This window comes from Eimeria maxima, genomic scaffold (assembly GCF_000499605.1).
Source record: "Eimeria maxima Weybridge genomic scaffold, Emw_scaff459, whole genome shotgun sequence".
In the NCBI taxonomy this organism is placed as follows: domain Eukaryota; phylum Apicomplexa; class Conoidasida; order Eucoccidiorida; family Eimeriidae; genus Eimeria; species Eimeria maxima.
The window spans coordinates 10,500-26,728 of record NW_013566520.1 but is presented as its reverse complement, the minus strand read 5'-3'; the positions used below and the strand labels follow the sequence as shown (position 1 = coordinate 26,728).

At 37.4% G+C, this 16,229-nt stretch overlaps 4 protein-coding genes across 4 annotated transcripts; 1 reads left to right on the top strand and 3 right to left on the bottom strand.

Moving 5' to 3' along the window:
• Positions 1 to 216: 216 nt before the first annotated feature.
• On the bottom strand, positions 217 to 1,331 carry EMWEY_00033980 (hypothetical protein; the record flags this gene model as incomplete). Its single annotated transcript, XM_013481907.1, has 4 exons — positions 217 to 522; positions 622 to 810; positions 1,039 to 1,092; positions 1,254 to 1,331. 4 exons carry the CDS (start codon positions 1,329 to 1,331, stop codon positions 217 to 219), a joined length of 627 nt encoding a protein of 208 aa, XP_013337361.1.
• A 1,668-nt stretch (positions 1,332 to 2,999) lies between these two features.
• On the top strand, positions 3,000 to 4,731 carry EMWEY_00033970 (meiotic recombination protein DMC1-like protein, putative; the record flags this gene model as incomplete). The annotated part of the gene is made up of 8 exons (XM_013481906.1): positions 3,000 to 3,019; positions 3,152 to 3,366; positions 3,480 to 3,634; positions 3,706 to 3,867; positions 3,981 to 3,999; positions 4,102 to 4,261; positions 4,407 to 4,456; positions 4,601 to 4,731. 8 exons carry the CDS (start codon positions 3,000 to 3,002, stop codon positions 4,729 to 4,731), a joined length of 912 nt encoding a protein of 303 aa, XP_013337360.1.
• A 2,071-nt stretch (positions 4,732 to 6,802) lies between these two features.
• On the bottom strand, positions 6,803 to 8,795 carry EMWEY_00033960 (hypothetical protein, conserved; the record flags this gene model as incomplete). Its single annotated transcript, XM_013481905.1, has 6 exons — positions 6,803 to 6,858; positions 7,031 to 7,104; positions 7,272 to 7,386; positions 7,737 to 7,845; positions 8,253 to 8,427; positions 8,746 to 8,795. The coding sequence occupies 6 exons, from the start codon at positions 8,793 to 8,795 to the stop codon at positions 6,803 to 6,805; spliced, it is 579 nt and encodes a 192-aa protein (XP_013337359.1).
• A 4,159-nt stretch (positions 8,796 to 12,954) lies between these two features.
• On the bottom strand, positions 12,955 to 14,769 carry EMWEY_00033950 (hypothetical protein, conserved; the record flags this gene model as incomplete). The annotated part of the gene is made up of 2 exons (XM_013481904.1): positions 12,955 to 14,222; positions 14,379 to 14,769. The coding sequence occupies 2 exons, from the start codon at positions 14,767 to 14,769 to the stop codon at positions 12,955 to 12,957; spliced, it is 1,659 nt and encodes a 552-aa protein (XP_013337358.1).
• Between the last annotated feature and the right edge of the window lie 1,460 nt (positions 14,770 to 16,229).

The window sequence follows — 16,229 nt, the reverse complement described above, 5'->3', positions numbered from 1 at the left end:
GCAGGAACATTTACGGGCGGAGGCGGAGGAGGAGGGGGTGGGGAAGGGGGTGGGGGCATTTTCGACAAAACTGAGGAGAGGAAGAGGATGATCGCCTCTCCCCTACTGGTTATTTTCTGAAAGACGTTCAAACACAAGGCCGCCTCAAGAAGGCGAGCAAATGCAGCATAAGCTTCAGCCCTTTCTGAAAGGTCTATTGCTGCATTTTATCCCACTTTACTCCACGTAGAGTTCTAACGATAACAGCATGAGAGGAAGCAAGTCTTTGCCATCCTGCCTCCTTGTCCGCTGAAGCTGACGATAACTATGGGTGGCTGTGTAGTTGCTGGATACTAATTGCCTATTTTTAAATGTCGTTTTAATGCCCTCATTGCAAAACAAGAGAAAGGAACCGACAAGTGGAGAGTTAGATGTTGCTGGGCTTGCGCTTACCTCCAGCAGTTGAACGAGAAACTTCCGCGACTGACGTACGCTCTTCTCTGTCCCCCATACAGGATTCACAACTGGGAATGAAATGCCATCCTGCAAAGTAACAGAAAGCGAGAAAATACGAGTTAGAAAGCAAAAGATTGAATTAACGTGTTTATAGCAATGGCTTTCAGTATATCATTCCTGTCTCACAAGCTCGAAGGTGAGCTTCGAAGAAGCATCGACGACAGCTTTCATCTTTTTCGACAAACTTTCAACGTATTCTCTGCCGATTTCTGCGTCGACTTTCTTTTCAACCGCCTTCTCTTCGGGCGGATTCTCCGCAGAGTTCTTCGCGAAACGAACAAACGAGTCCTTCTTCCCCTCCAGGGATTTCAATATCTGAAAGGCCGGCAGACACACCATACGTGATAACCATATGCACTCATTCCAAATATATCTCTAGTTAACATAAGCGCCAAATGCATCTGAAATAACCTACACCTGTGCAATACGGCGAAAGAAAGAAACGAAACGAACGGAATACTAAGGGAACACCTTCAACGGTGGTATGGTTATAAATAAAAAGTTAACCGATTCGTTGGAAGTTTAGGCTTCATTCAAACGCACCTGGTTTGCCGATACCAAGAGAGAATTTTTCGTCTCAGTTGCAGCAGCGATGATCTGCATGCAATGAAGGGGAAACAGAGAGTGTGTTCATGCTTAATATTATCAATTAATGGCAGTTTACAAGAATGCACATTAACCTAATGTTACACATAAGGCAGGAAACGGAAGAGGGAATTTAGCCAAGATACGTCTTTCTTGCTCATCACATTCATTACCTGAGGATGCGTTGAGTCAAGAAGCACAAGGGTCAACACCTCCTCATCGTCTATTTGTGAAAGATCGGGGACCTCCATTGTCTGCCGTGATTATAAAAAGGAGAAATTAAAGAAGGCAGCGGTCTAACTGAAGGAAACAGAGGACGTGCAGAGTTAAAGGGGATGATCTATATAAGACTCCGTTGCAGTCGCTAAAGAGAGAAGAGTGAACATTCAATTCCCACAGATTTTGGAGAAGGATTATGGAGGATTATGGAGAATATCGGAGCCTTAAGGTGTGCTGTTGTAGTTGACAAGGGAGATGGCAAGCCGTACGGCCTTGAATGCAAATAGTAAGGGGGAAAAGGGGGGAAAACAGAGAAGGAAAATCAATCAAAACAAATAGCGCCCCAATCACAATGTGATCAAGACGCTTAGAAAGAATCGCCAAGCGGAACGTTCCTCAGGGTGATGGAGCAAGAAATCATATCGAATTATTCTTTGTTTCCCTCTAACCAAACAACAACTGTAAGGCAAACAAACGCTCTCCTTCAGTTGTTGATGGGGGCGGCACAAATGGCCTTCGGCGAGTCACCGATTGATTTGCCGTCTTACGAGGGCACTTTAAAAACAAAGTTAATAATCAAAAATAGATTATGCGTGTCTTCAGAAACAGATTTGTGTATATAACGTGCATATATGTATTCAAAATGAAGGAAGGGCCCCGCCGCTGTGGCCGATAAGAAAACATAGACTGGGAGGAAGGGGGCCTTCCCGAAAGTGAAAAGGACGATAATTAGAAACAATGAAAGAAGTCCTTCTTCAATATGAACATAAAAAAGAGAATGCTCCCCATTTCAAGGCCTAGAAACCTTCTAAGTTGCCCGGGTCGTTTCCCCAGCCCCAAGAGTAGAGCGCGAAGCGTCGGTCCTACCTTTCGCGGGAGACGAAAACGTATTTGCAGACAAAAATGAGAAAATAAATGCAAAATAGTAAATAACATGTAAAGAAAAGAGGAACAGAGGCAGTGGACAAGACGCCGACCTCCCCTTGAAGGGGCTGAACTCGCGGAAACGCACGTGAGGCACTAAGCAAATGAGTTCAACCCAACCAACTAGTACAATTTTTAGTCAATTAATATACTTTCGCAAGTGGATTTTTGGGGTAAACCCATTTGCTCTTGAGCCAGTTAGAGTTAATTGTTTGCCTGCGATATAAACAAGTATTTCCTGTGCAAGCGGTGCATATCCCTGCCTTTTATTACTGCACGGCGATTCAACGCCGACCGCACTTTTGCTGTTTTTTATTGAGCCTCTCTGTGCATAACTCGGAGAATCCACATGAACACATGTGAAAACTAACTATACCAAAAACACCAGCACGAATAGCGAAAATGTACAAAACTTGATCAACGGGTTTTATGTAGCCTGATGCTGAGTTACTTGTATTTGTACCTAAAAGATATTATCCACCTTATTTATGAAACATTTGCCTGAAGAACGTCTTACAAATTGCATAGTTGAAGATATGCGTCATGTGCCCAAGAAATCGTGTACAGACAGCATTCAAGCAGTGGATGATCTGTGCGCTTCGCGATTGCTTTCGCATACTTCAGGAAAAAAAGAGGCTAACCGATAGGCTTTTTGGTCTTTTTTTCATTTACGTATCAATTATTCTTTAAAATGGCGACTCTTGGGGAAAGCAAATCCGCCCGTAAACACGCCGGGACCGTACCGGTTCTAGCGCCTGATCTGAGTGACAACAGTGATGAGCATTTCATCGCGATAGTGGGTCGATCATGTCTCCCTTTATTTTATCCATTGCTTCAATCCTAGTGCAGGACAAACTCCAAAATGTCGGCGTTAACGCGTCCGATATTGCCAAGCTGAGAGCTGCCGGTTATTGCACGGTTTTATCAGTGATCCAGACGACCGTAAGCAGAAACGCGTCGATTTTACGTCATTTTCATCACTAGTAATGTGTCAGAAAAAAGATTTGGCGCTTGTTAAAGGGCTTTCAGAGGCGAAAGTTGAAAAGATCGTTGAAGCCGCGATGAAGTTGGAGTTGTGCAATTCTTTCATCAGCGGTGGCGAACTGATAAACCGGCGAGCCAAAGTGGTGAAAATAACGACAGGTCCGTTTCTTTCTTAGTACAAAAGCAAGTTTAAATGAAAAAAAGCCCTCACCTTGCGTTGTACTCAATCCACCACCAACAATTAGTTATTAATTTCCCTTGTCCTTGCATAGGGGCACCACAACTTGATCAATTGCTAGGAGGAGGCATTGAAAGCATGTCTATAACCGAAATCTTCGGAGAAAATCGTTGCGGCAAAACGCAAATATGCCACACACTGTGTGTGACAGCTCAGTTGCCTCGGGAGATGGGCGGTGGCTGTGGGAAGGCAAGTATTGTTGTTTGTGTTTCCTCCTACTGCTGTATCAAGAAGATGCACTTGTATGGGGGCTTGTTCAGGTTTGCTATATAGACACAGAGGCGACATTTCGGCCAGAGAAAATTTGTCTGATTGCTGAAAGATTCGGATTAGATGGTGCAGGAGTTCTTGATAATATTATGTATGCTCGTGCTTACACAACAGAGCACATGCACCAGCTATTTACGGTCGCTGCAGCAAAGGTTCGTCTTAATCAACTCTGTTAATTGAATTTAATAAACAATAATGTTGATTTAAATTTGTTCTTCCTTCGATTCCATTGTTAAATTATTTCTCATTTTCTCCATTTTTTCAGATGAGCGAGGAGAAATTCGGTGAGCATTTCAAGGTCTTGAGAGGGAGAATTCTGTTCCTTTTCCTATACATTAATTGTTTTAATTTTTCATGAATTATTAACTGCTGTGTTTCCTTTTTAGCTCTTCTTCTCGTTGACTCCATAATGGCGCTGTTTCGAGTCGATTACAGCGGCAGAGGCGAACTGGCAGACAGACAGCAAAAGTTGAATAAAATGCTCAGCAGTTTAACGAAGATGTCAGAGCAATACAACATAGCAGTTGTCTTAACAAATCAAGTCATGTGCGTCTCTAGCAAACACCACCCCACATCTAAATATGCCATCTATATTATAGATACTAAAAACAGTATTCCTCCCGTTTGCTCTTTTATCCTCTCCTTTATCCTTTTATCAATCAATTTATTCATTATCCTTTCCTAATCTCAGGTCAGACCCTGGAGGTGGACTGACGTTCGTTGCAAATCCGACCAAGCCGAGTAAGTCCTTGCACGTTTGCGATAAACCCAGGAGAAGCCTGGATTTGTAAATTGTATTAAACACAAGATAATTCCCTAGTTTTAACTTGATAAAAATATTAATTTAATTCATTCGCTAATTTTCCTGGATTTTTGTACGCCAAGTCGGAGGACATGTGCTCGGCCATGCATCCACCACTCGACTGTCACTGCGGAAGGGCAAAGGGGACCAGCGGATATGCAAGGTGTACGATGCCCCCAATTTGGCGGAATCTGAGTGCATATTTCAACTGTAAGCACTTTAAAAACAATAAACAATTAAAGCCTAAATAATAGTAAAAACAATCGCAAAAAAAATAACGAGCATAACTATGCCAACTTTCCTCAGGACTGCACAAGGCATCACAGATGCAGCGGAGTGACCATTGGCCCATTTGCCGGTCTTCAATCTTAATTCGTTTAATTTGAACAATTGTTTATTTCCGGTGTCTCTTTGTTTAGATTACACCAGACTGTTGTATAACGTCTTAATTTGATGATATATAATCTAGCGCCTTGCGCACCTCGTGTGTGTTAACAAATAAACATATTTACTCACAGAATAAACATATATTTGCACTAGAAAAGTATTCAAATGTACATAAATATAGTTGCTCACGGAATGCATATATATTTACATTACATAAGTATGCATATGCACATATTGGTTCCGTGTAGATGGGATCTCCGACGTATGCTGCTGCTGTGCCTGCTACGATCAACTTCTTTACACCTTCTCCCCCTCAAGTCCTTGCTTAAATATTAAAAAAAGTATAAATAGCAACTCCCATTTGAGCATTCGTGCAATTAGGTGTGCAACTTTTGACCGAAGCGATGTGTAGAGGAGAGGCTGACCGAAGACTCAACAATTTCCTTCTGGAAGGCAGATCACTGTGAACATGTGACTAGGCATATATAATATATTATATATAATTTATATTCATCAAGATTATTAGGGTGATAATCTCACTCACTAGCGGGTGCTGTACTTGCTGCTGCAACGAAAGCTGCAGCAGAAGTACAACAGCAGCAGCAGGTGCACATAGGAAAAGGCGGTGAACTGCTGCAGCAGCAGCGGCTGTTGAGAGTGAGTAGGAAGTGTCAGAGAATTGTCAGTTTAACTAACAGCAACACGGAGAACGTGTTTTCAATCTGCATGCTAGCACCATCAACAGCAGCAAGCTGTGCAGCAGGGAGCTGTGGGGTAGGCCTTGTTGGCCAAAGGCTTCCGTAGGGAGCTGCCGGGCTACAAAGAAATACAAGCACGCTGCTTTTAGCTGCTGCTGCTGCTGCATCAACAAAAACAAGGAGCACAATAAATAGAAGCAAATACGTGCAAAGCATCGCCGATTTAGCTCAGTCGGTAGAGCGCCAGCCTTTTAAGCTGGTGGTCGCGGGTTCGAGCCCCGTAGTCGGCTCTTGCTGTAATCGTTTTCCTCTGCTACCTTTCTACGCTGTATAACCTAATACCACTATTTTTAATTACTATTCATGTAGATTGCTTTCTTTGTGACGGTTACCTTGTATATATATATTGTATTCGCTTGTATGCACACACATACATATTGCTTTGCACGGTACAGCCGTCCGTTTGCAGGTAGAGGCATAACTCCTACTGAAATATAAAAATTTATTGAGAGGACAGGATCGCCTCGGGTGTAACAAAGTAACCGCTACGCTACAAGAAGCAAAAAATCTAAGAGTAGTTCTAATTATAAATAATGTACAAAGTACATCCGCGTGCATGCAGCAGAGGCGTCAAGTACTATATACTCTAAATATTCCAATATAATTTATAATGGCGTTATAAATTTATTTAGAGGTAAAGCTAAGGGAATTATATTATTATTTACTTTTTTGTAGCTGACGGAGAATAGGAATTAATTTAGGCAAAAGTGCTGCATTATTATATGGATAAATTGAAATAAACTGAAGATATTAAACGGGAACCGGAAGATTTTGTTTAGTTAAGAGATAATAAAAGGGACAAAAAGGCAAAAAGACAAGCAAAAACAATATCTATCCCTTGAGGTGTATGTACACTTCAATCTCTTTGAATAGAAAACAAAAGAAAGCAAGCAAGGACATGTGCCTCCCCATTATAATTATTTTTAATTTTTTCTTTTTTTAAGACTTTAATAAATGACCTCTACTAACGAATTTGTTAACTGCATGCAAACAAAGGGAAATATTTGGGGATTTATACACCTTCACCTTTTTTTTTCCTTATGTATAAAGGCCTGTCTGCCTGTTACAATTAATTATATGTATATATACACCTAACAATAACAGACTTTATTTAAAAAGTAATTCATCTAAATAAATTATTTACTTCTTTCCCTTCGCTGCTCCCTTGCCATCACGCCATTCTTTGCTTCCTAATACTGCAACAAAAAGAAACAAAAACAGCAACAAAAAAATACTAGATGCAATCCCCTAACTATAACTAGTAAGAAATTATAAAGGATTTATACACATCTATATTATATATATTATAAATAATACATATTATATACTATATAATAATAAATATATAATATTTATTTATTATCTTACCTGTGCAGTTAACACCCAATTGGCACCATATCTCTTGGTCTCCAACCTTAATAGCAACTTTGCTTCCATGGAACCTATTAAGAAATAAATAAAAAAATAAACAAATAAATAAAATAAAATAAAATATATCAATATATATCCCTCCTCTTCTCTTATTATATATTAAATAGACTATATTTATTACCCTAATATATACATGCATATATATTTATTTATTTATTTATTTATTTATTCTTCTTACCATCCACAGGATCCACTGCTGAATGTTCTTGGCTTCATCTCGAATTGAACGTCGCCAATCTTCGAGGCTAAGACAGGAGCCTTCTCTAAGAACGTAGACTTAGCCATCATTGTTGCTGAGGAATAAAAGAAGAAAGAGAAAAAGGAGGAAAAATAAAAACAAATAAGACAACAGAAGATGATGATATATAATAAGGAAGGATTAAGCAAACAAATTAAGAAAAGAAATGCATAATTTAAATATATATATTTATTATACAAAATAAAAGAAATATGCAAATATCTAACTATATATATACATAGGTAGGTAGCTAGCTAGCTATCTAGCTATACATAGCTAGCTATTATTATATTAAATGGCATAAATAAATAAAACAAAATGCAATTAAAAAGGGAAAAGGCAAAAGAAGAAAAAAAAAGAAAAAAGAAATATACATATATATTTTTTTTTCTTCTTTTTTCTTACATTGAAGCTTTTTAAGATTCTTAGGTGGTCCATTTCCTGTTTTTTGTTTTTTGCTTGGTTGTTCAGATTCTTCATCATCATAGCTCTCGTCTCCGTCTTCTTCTTCCTCCTAAGGTAGTATATATACAGAAAAAAAAAAGAAATAATAATTCATTTATTTTATTATATAGAGATTATTAGATAATTATATATATGTATTCAAGTTTACAGACAAGAAAAAGACAAAAAAAATACAACATATACTTGTGTGTCCCATTAAACCCTTTTAGGGTTTAGGGTTTAGCGGTGTATATATATGCATGCAGTCAATGAATATACACACAATAGGGAAGGATAAACATAACTGATGAGGAGAACTGGAAAAAGTGCAGCAGCAGCAGCAGACAGACAGACGGACAGACAGAAGAAGTAGAGACCAGCAGCAGACACAAACTCAAGAGGAAGAAGAGGAGGCAGTATATTCAATGGTCAAATAAATATATAAATAAGGGGAGGAAAAAAAAAATAAACTCGTACAGATTCTTCCTCTTCTCCATCCTCATTAAGTTCTTCAACAATTTTGTCAATAATTTCATTTATTTCTTTCTTATGATCCTTTAGACTGTCCGTCTTTAGACCCATCTTTTCCTCTAATTTCTCTCTTGCTGCCTTCCTGCTCATATCCTTCCATGTCTCTGCTGTAATAACTTCTCTGTATAAAAAAAAGAAAAAGGAACAAAAAACACAAAAAATACAATGAATTCATGTACATACACCCCATTATACCCATGGGAAGGGGAAGATTCAATAAACAACATTGGACAGGAAGACGGAAGAGGAGGAAGAGGATGCAAAGTATAACAAGTATAACGATGACTTCTATTCATATAAGGAGTAAAAGATGCAAAATGGCAAAGAAAAAACACAAGAAGAGGGGCAAATAAGCGAATAGGGAAGAAGAAATCGAAAGGATGATTATGTACAAAATGAAGGAGGGGGAAGGAAGACGGTAACCAATGAATTGACATACCTGAGGTGTTCCTCAGCCTTCACTGCGTCCAAAGTGGCCTTCTCAACCATTTTCAACGTAAAAGAAGAAAAAAAAACGTGAAAAAAAGGAGGAAAGGGGTGAAAGGAATTGAACCGTTGAAGGAGGGGAAAGGAGAGGAAAGGGGGCAGAGAAGGCCCCACAGGCAAAAAAAGAGTTCAGGGATTTATTTAAAAAGAAAAATGTATGGTTGTATATTTAACTACGCAAAAAAATACATTTAAATGTGGCACAATCGGCGGCGTGTAGGAGCTGGGACTGTTTGTGTGCCGATTCTGAGCTGTACGTACAGCCCAAGAGGAGGTGGTGAAATGCGTGCAGTTCAAATAGACGAACTTGCTACTTTTTCTTGTTTTTCCCTGTTATATTTGAATTATTTTGATTATATTTTAATATTACATGCTATTAAGTATTTCTTTTTATTTAGTTTTCTATTGATAGACGCATTCCCTGACACGTTCTATATTATATACACCACAGGTTCGTTGTTGGTGTGGATGCCCCCACAATTACGCCACAGTATTTCCGATTATTTCCTCGATTTTCTTTATTTAATTCATTTCTTTTGTATTGAAACTCAACTTTTCTTTTTAAAATCAATACTTCTAACCATCTGCACCCCACAGTAGTTCGCTCTCGAGCAAGAACCCTACGTCGATGGGTGGGCGACCGCCTACGAGTATTTGTAGGCAATTAACGCGAAAGGAGTTCATTAATAGTGGTGCATTCAGGTGTATATACACCCCATTTAATTACTATTCTAACACTATTAATATTCCTTCACTTTTAAGGGGAGGATATAAACATGGGCTGTGTCAACAGCAGCAACGATCGGTCGCCTCCTACTACACAACTCCTCATTGGCTGCAAGACTTAGAAAAATGTAAAGGAGAAAACGTACAAAATAATGGGTTAGACTCAGCAGCAGCAGCAGCAACAGGAGCAGCAACAGCAGCAACAGTAGGAGATGGTGACGGTCTATCTTCTGCTGCTGGCTTTGCTGGCTTATCAGCAACAGGTGACACAACTCTTCCTCCTATACAAGAAATAAATGATGAATATACAGCAATAAATAAAGAAAAGGAGAATAATGAGGTGCCTATACACTCGAGACATCATCCCCTTGTTAAGCATTTCCTTAAACTAAAAGGAAGGAGGAAATACAGGCAAGTAAATATAATATAATTTATTTATCCTTTTGTGTCTTTTCTTTCTTTATTATTTACCTCTTGTATATTAGTGTATTATTGTTGTTACTATATCTATTAATAACAATTCTTATTAGTGTTGCTATATATATACACACATACACATATATACACAATATTTTTAATGTTTACTTATTAATTTATTTGTTTTTTTTTTTGCCTTAGGGCTGCATGCGGACAAATGGTGGCAATTGGTGTAGAAACTATTAAGGAAATTTGTTATGGTAATCCTTTAAAGAATAAAGAAGAAGGAGAAAAAGAAGAAATAAATAATAATAATACTACTACTAATAATAATAATGTAAATAAAGAAAAAGATGATAATATAGAGGAAAGAAATATAAAAATAAAGCCAATGTTAATAATTCATGATAATAATATTCCTCTTTCTTATTGGGGTGTACGTACACCTCAAGATATAAAATGTATTTCTGCAACAAAAGAAATAATGGATATTATTTGTGAAAGAAAATCCAATTATAATTTTTCTTCTTCTTTTTCTTCTTCTCCTTCTTCTTCTTTATCTTCTTCTTCTTCTTTTCCTTCTTCTTTTTTTTCTTCTTTTTCTTCTTATAAATTAAATAAAACAAAGAAGAATAATATTCATCTTTCTGCTGCTGCTATCTTTAAGACACCAACACCATCTAAATCATTCAATACACCAAAGTAAGAAGAAAGTCTAAACCCTAAACCCTAAACCCTAAACCCTAAACCCTTCTTTAAGGTAAAAAGGAAATTATTAACCCTAAACCCTAAACCCTAATATTTGATTGAAGTCTTCTTTTTTTTCTTCTTTTTCTTCTTTGTACACCTAATCAATGTAACTAGGCAATTTCCTTATAAATAAAATAAATAAACAAAATAAAATAAATAAATAAATAAATGAATAAATAAGGAGTATATGTTATATATATTTGTGTGTATTATACTGTTAGGTTTGTCTTAGTATTAGATCGTGTACGTTATCCATGTAACATGGGTTTATTATTACGTTCTTCTTCTTTATTAAATATTAATTTTATTTATTTTATTAAAGGAACTGCAGACCCTTTTAATTGGAAAACTCTTGTAAGAAATTACTGCAGCAGCAGCAGCAGCAGCAGCAGCAGTAGCAGGAGCAGGAGCAACAGCAGCAACAGCAGCAGGAACAAGAGAAGCATTAAATATTTATGTTGTATGTATGCAGGAAATAAGCGGAGGATATAATCTATCTATACCTTATTATGTTGGTGATTATTCTTCTCTTTTTTCTTTTTGTATAAAATATAACCTTGCTCTCGTTGCTGCAGATATTAAGGGAAATGATCTCAATTATCTAAAGGGTAACTTTTATTCTTTTATTTTTTTTATTCTTTTTTTATTTTTTTTCTCTTCTTTTTCTTCCTTTTTACTCTTTTTTTATTCTCAAGAAAATATATTTTTTGTCCTTTTTATTAACATCCTTTTTTTTTTAATATATACATATGTATAATGTATATGTATATGTATAAATATCCTTGTGCATGCATTTATGTATTTATTTCTTTTATTTTTTCTCCTTTTTTTTGTTTATTTGTAGATAAAATGGAGGAAAAGAAGTACCAAGGTATTTGTCTTGTCTTAGGCAGCGAATCTCATGGACCTTCAGATACACTTCTGCAACAATCAATAAAGTACATTAATTCCCCTTTTTTTTTTATTTATTATTTTATTTGTTTATTAGTTCTCTTTTTTATTTATTATTTTATTTGTATATTATTGCTTATTTAAGTATATCTATCTGTCTATCTATATATACCCTTTTTTATTTCCTTTTAATAGCATCTTTTTTTCCTGTTTGTTTGCTGTTTTTTTCTCCTTTTTATTTATTAATTATAGGATTTCTTTCCCTATGGCGGCATACATTGAATCTCTTAATGTTGGCGTTGCTGGCGGGTTGGCGATTTCTTCTTTGCGGCAATTTTTGCCTAAAGATGAATAATTAATAAATTAATAAAAAATAATTAAAAATTATTTACAAGGAATAAAAGGGATAAATAGGGGAAAAATAATTAATATATAGCAAAAAAGGTTTAATGCTTAGTTATAAGCAATAATACTTTTTTTTTTTTAGTTTTTTCTTTATAGGCACCGTATCCTTACTGCTGCGGCGAACGCAGCTATTTATTGTTTATTTAATTAAAAAAAAAACATTTTTTTTTCTATTTCTTTTGTACAGTAATTTTTTATTTGTTGCCAAATTGTGTACTTATTAACAAGACAAACAACGATACAATAACAAGCAGAATGTATACTCGAGTGTATATACACCTCATTTTCCTTTACTCGTAGAAAGAAACACTTTTATTGCTATTGTACAATTCCTTATAAAATAATAAAGAAGGGAAAAGATATTTAATTATTGAGGAAACAATAAACAAAGTATGCAACAAGGACAGATAAATTATTAAATAGATTGGTAAATAGAGTTTATGCAGAGTTCATACAAATATAAAGAAAAGGAAAAGAGAAAAAGCTAAAGAAATACATTAGTTGTATATATTAAGTAAATACATTTTTTGTTTTAATTAATCAGAAACAGCGGCACCAATGGGCAACAAGGAGAACAGTTACACATATGCATATATTTATGTATGCTAATACATATATTGGCAATGTTTTTAGTTCAATCTCCACATTTGTTTCCTCTAAGGAAGAAGAAATGAATTAAAAAAACTAAATAAAGAAATAAAATTGTCTTTTCCCCTTCACTATATGGAGGAGGGCGTATGTGCAGTATTTATAATTAAATTAATAATTTAATTACATATTTATTTATTTATTTATTTATTTATGGTTTTTGGGGTGTATGTACACCCTGCGCCGGCGGCAGAACCCGCAACAACCGACCTATGCCCATAGAAATGCCCATTATAAGCCACTAACAATGTAATGAATATTTATTTAATTATTAATTTAATTATTTATTTAATTATTTATTTAATAAAATATTTAATGATTTATTTTATCCTTCGTCTTCTGTATTTTGTCTTGTAAGTAACCTTTTAGGTAAAGGTTTCCCATAATTTTTTGCATCTTCTGCAACAAGAGCAACAAGTCTTTCTATACTTCTTGATGCATGCGCACATAATAATGATTTAGGGTGTACAGACACCTCAGGTGTATTATTAATTAATTCTTCTTTATTCTTTTTTCCTTCATTACTATCATTAAACTTTTCCCTTTTTTCTCCTGTTAATGCCGATAGTTCATCTTCACGACGAGTTTCCGGTGTACGTACACAAGAAATTATCCCCTCGTCGTCGCTGTTGCTGCTGCTGCTGCTTCTGCTGCTGCTTCTACCTGATAAAGAAAAACCTGCAGGTCGTTTTGCCGTCTCCTCGAGCTCGGAGTCTTTCCCCTTTGTATCTATCGCATCAGCAGCAGCAGCAGCAGCAACAGCAGCAGCAGTAGAGAGAGCCTCAGTGTTTGGTTCTTGTTCTCCTTGTTGCTTGTTATCTCCTGCATCTGCTGCTGTAACTGTTGCTGCATCTGCTGCTGTATCTGCTGCTGCATCTGCTGCTGCAGTGCGCTGCGGCCTATAAGGCTTTCCATAGCGAGCAGCAATATCGATGCTGCTTAGTTGCATCTTCTTTGCTGCTGTTAGCTGCCCTCTTGTTGCTGCTGCTGCTCTTCCTTCTTCATTATCTACGGGTTCCTCAGGCTGCTGCTGCTGCTGCTGCTGCTCTTGCTGCTTCTCTTGCTGCTTCTCTTGCTGCTGCTCTTGCTGCTGTTCCGGTTGCTGCTGCTCTTGCTGCTGTACCGGTTGCTGCTGCTCCTGCGTTTGCTGCCCCCGCTGCTCTTGTTCCTGTCCTGATTGTTGTCTTGGTTGCTGTTTTTCTTCATGGTGGTGTTGCAGTTTCTGGCCCTGCTGCTGTTGCTGTTTCTGCTGTTGCTGCTGTTGTTGCTGCTGTTGCTGTTGCTGCTGCTGCTGGCGCAGCCTCAGTGGTTGTTTTTGCTGCTGCTGCTGCTGCTGCTGCTGGTCTCGTGAGTGTGCATTGTGTATCTGCCGCTCGAAGAAACTCCTAAGTTGAGAAACCCTCGATGGTAACCTTTGGGTCTGCTGCTGCTGCTGCTCCTGCTGCTGCTGCTCCTGCTGCCCTGTTATATCTGCTGCATTAAATGCCTTTCTTGTACGAAAAGATATATCACCTTCGGATACGCGTCTCCTCTGAGGTGTACATACACCTGGATATGATGTATTAGAAGAGGAGGGGTCTTTAAATAGTTTATCTAAACACAAGACACAGACGGATTAGTACTGCAGCAAATGCAGCAGCAGCAGCAGCAGCAGCAGCAGCAGCAGCAGCAGCAGCAGCAGCAGCAGCAAGAACTATGGGGGAGCAGTACGCAGCAAAAGCAGCAGAAGATGAAGGAGATTCAACTTACCCTCTCCATACACCCGAGTTGAAAATCGGAGTTTTTGCCTTCTTTGCAGATCTGCATGCAATTCCTCTTCTCTTTCTGTTTGTTTATTCTCCTCTTTTTCTTCTTTTTCTTCTTTTTCTTGGGTGTTAACACCACTTAATAAAGTGTCTTCTCCTTCCTTTGTAGGAACAGCAGCAGCTGGTGATGCTGCAGCAGCAACAGCAGCAGCTGGTGCAGCAGAAGCTGGTGGTGGAGTTTGTAATTCATCTTTGTCTTGCACAGCCGACTCGCGTCCTTCTTCCCTTTCCTCCATAGAATCGGGTGAGGGGAATTCAACCTTTATATTCCCCAACTTCGGGTCGCATGCAGTTGATAATCCTTCTGCACACTTTGAAAAAGGAATATTTGGCATTTGAATTCAATGGAGAACTGAATGGTTGACTTCCTTAGCCGCTGCCGAAATGGTGTTCGCTCTAGTGCGTCACTGCGGTCGACGGGGGGAACTGGCGGCAAATAAAGGCGAATAAGGGTTTTTTTGGTGTTAACAACAGAAATAACATCAAATTATATCCGAAAATTGCAATTTTAACGGCAGGAAATACCCAACAGCGAGGGGAAGAGAAGACGCCATCGGGCAAATCCGCAGGGAAGTCGGCAGTTGCGATGATGTAACGAATAATGACAGAACGGCATAAATAAACAAAGACATGAAAAATACCTAATTATACATAAACGAAGCCTATTTATAATGAGATCGCAAGCCTTTTCCATTTAAACGAGCGGACTTTTGTATAAATATAGTGGAGGATCTCCGGTGTGTACATACACCACACGCATGCGCGGTAGTTATGATGACTCGACTACGACAATGCAAAGGAAAGCTGTGAAATTCTCTATTTTTTGACAATGTTTCATCAATTAAAGTGCCTTTTAAGCTCTCCTCGTGAATTATGTATGATTTATGTGTGCGAATATGCGGATTCCTTTAGTACATTTGCCTTAGATTACGTGTTCGTGTTATACTTAAGCATGTGTTTCGGCTTGAGCGACGTGGAAGCCAGCTGGATATATGGTATATATGGCTTAATGATTTTATTATTTGGTGTATTTTTCGGTCCTTTAATAGACAATTTAGGCATTAGATATTCCCTTTTATTGGGTAGCGCTACTTCTTTTTTTGCTCGTTTTACCCTTGTGTTCGCCACCGACACCACCACTCTTTTTGCAACTTTGTTGTTTCTTCTTCCTATTGGAGTTTCAATGACAAGTAATGTATTAAAATTGGCTGTCCGTCGGTACACCTCAATAACGACTCGTTCTTTTGCCTTTGACGGCTCGTAAGTCTTACAAATTCCCTTTTTTCTTACTTTTCCTTGCATGCAATTTAATGCTCTTTTCCCCTTTTTTTCAGCTATTTAGTCGTAAATTCAGCTGCATTAAGTTCTGCTGTTCTTCTTACAGCAACAAGGACTATGGTACCTGACTACGGACAACCTTATCGTCCTTATTTGTTGCTAGCTGCGCTACCTGGTCTATTACAATTCTTTCTTTGCTTCTTCTTACGCGAATTAGATGTTTCTTCTTCTTCTCTTGTTCCTTATAATCATCTACAAGGAGATTACTATATGGGCCCTAATTTTGTCCTATTACCCTCAACAGTAATTAATATATTTATTTATTTATTTATTTATATATTTATTTCCTTTTCTTCTTCTTTTTTTTCTTTTTTTCCTTTATAGGTATTTAAACAAGTCTTTTCTTCTCCTCGTCTTTGGCGATTTCTTGCTATCTCTACACTTGTATGGGCAGGTAAATAAATAAATAAATAAATAAATAAATAAATAAATAAATAAATAAATAAATAATACTAAG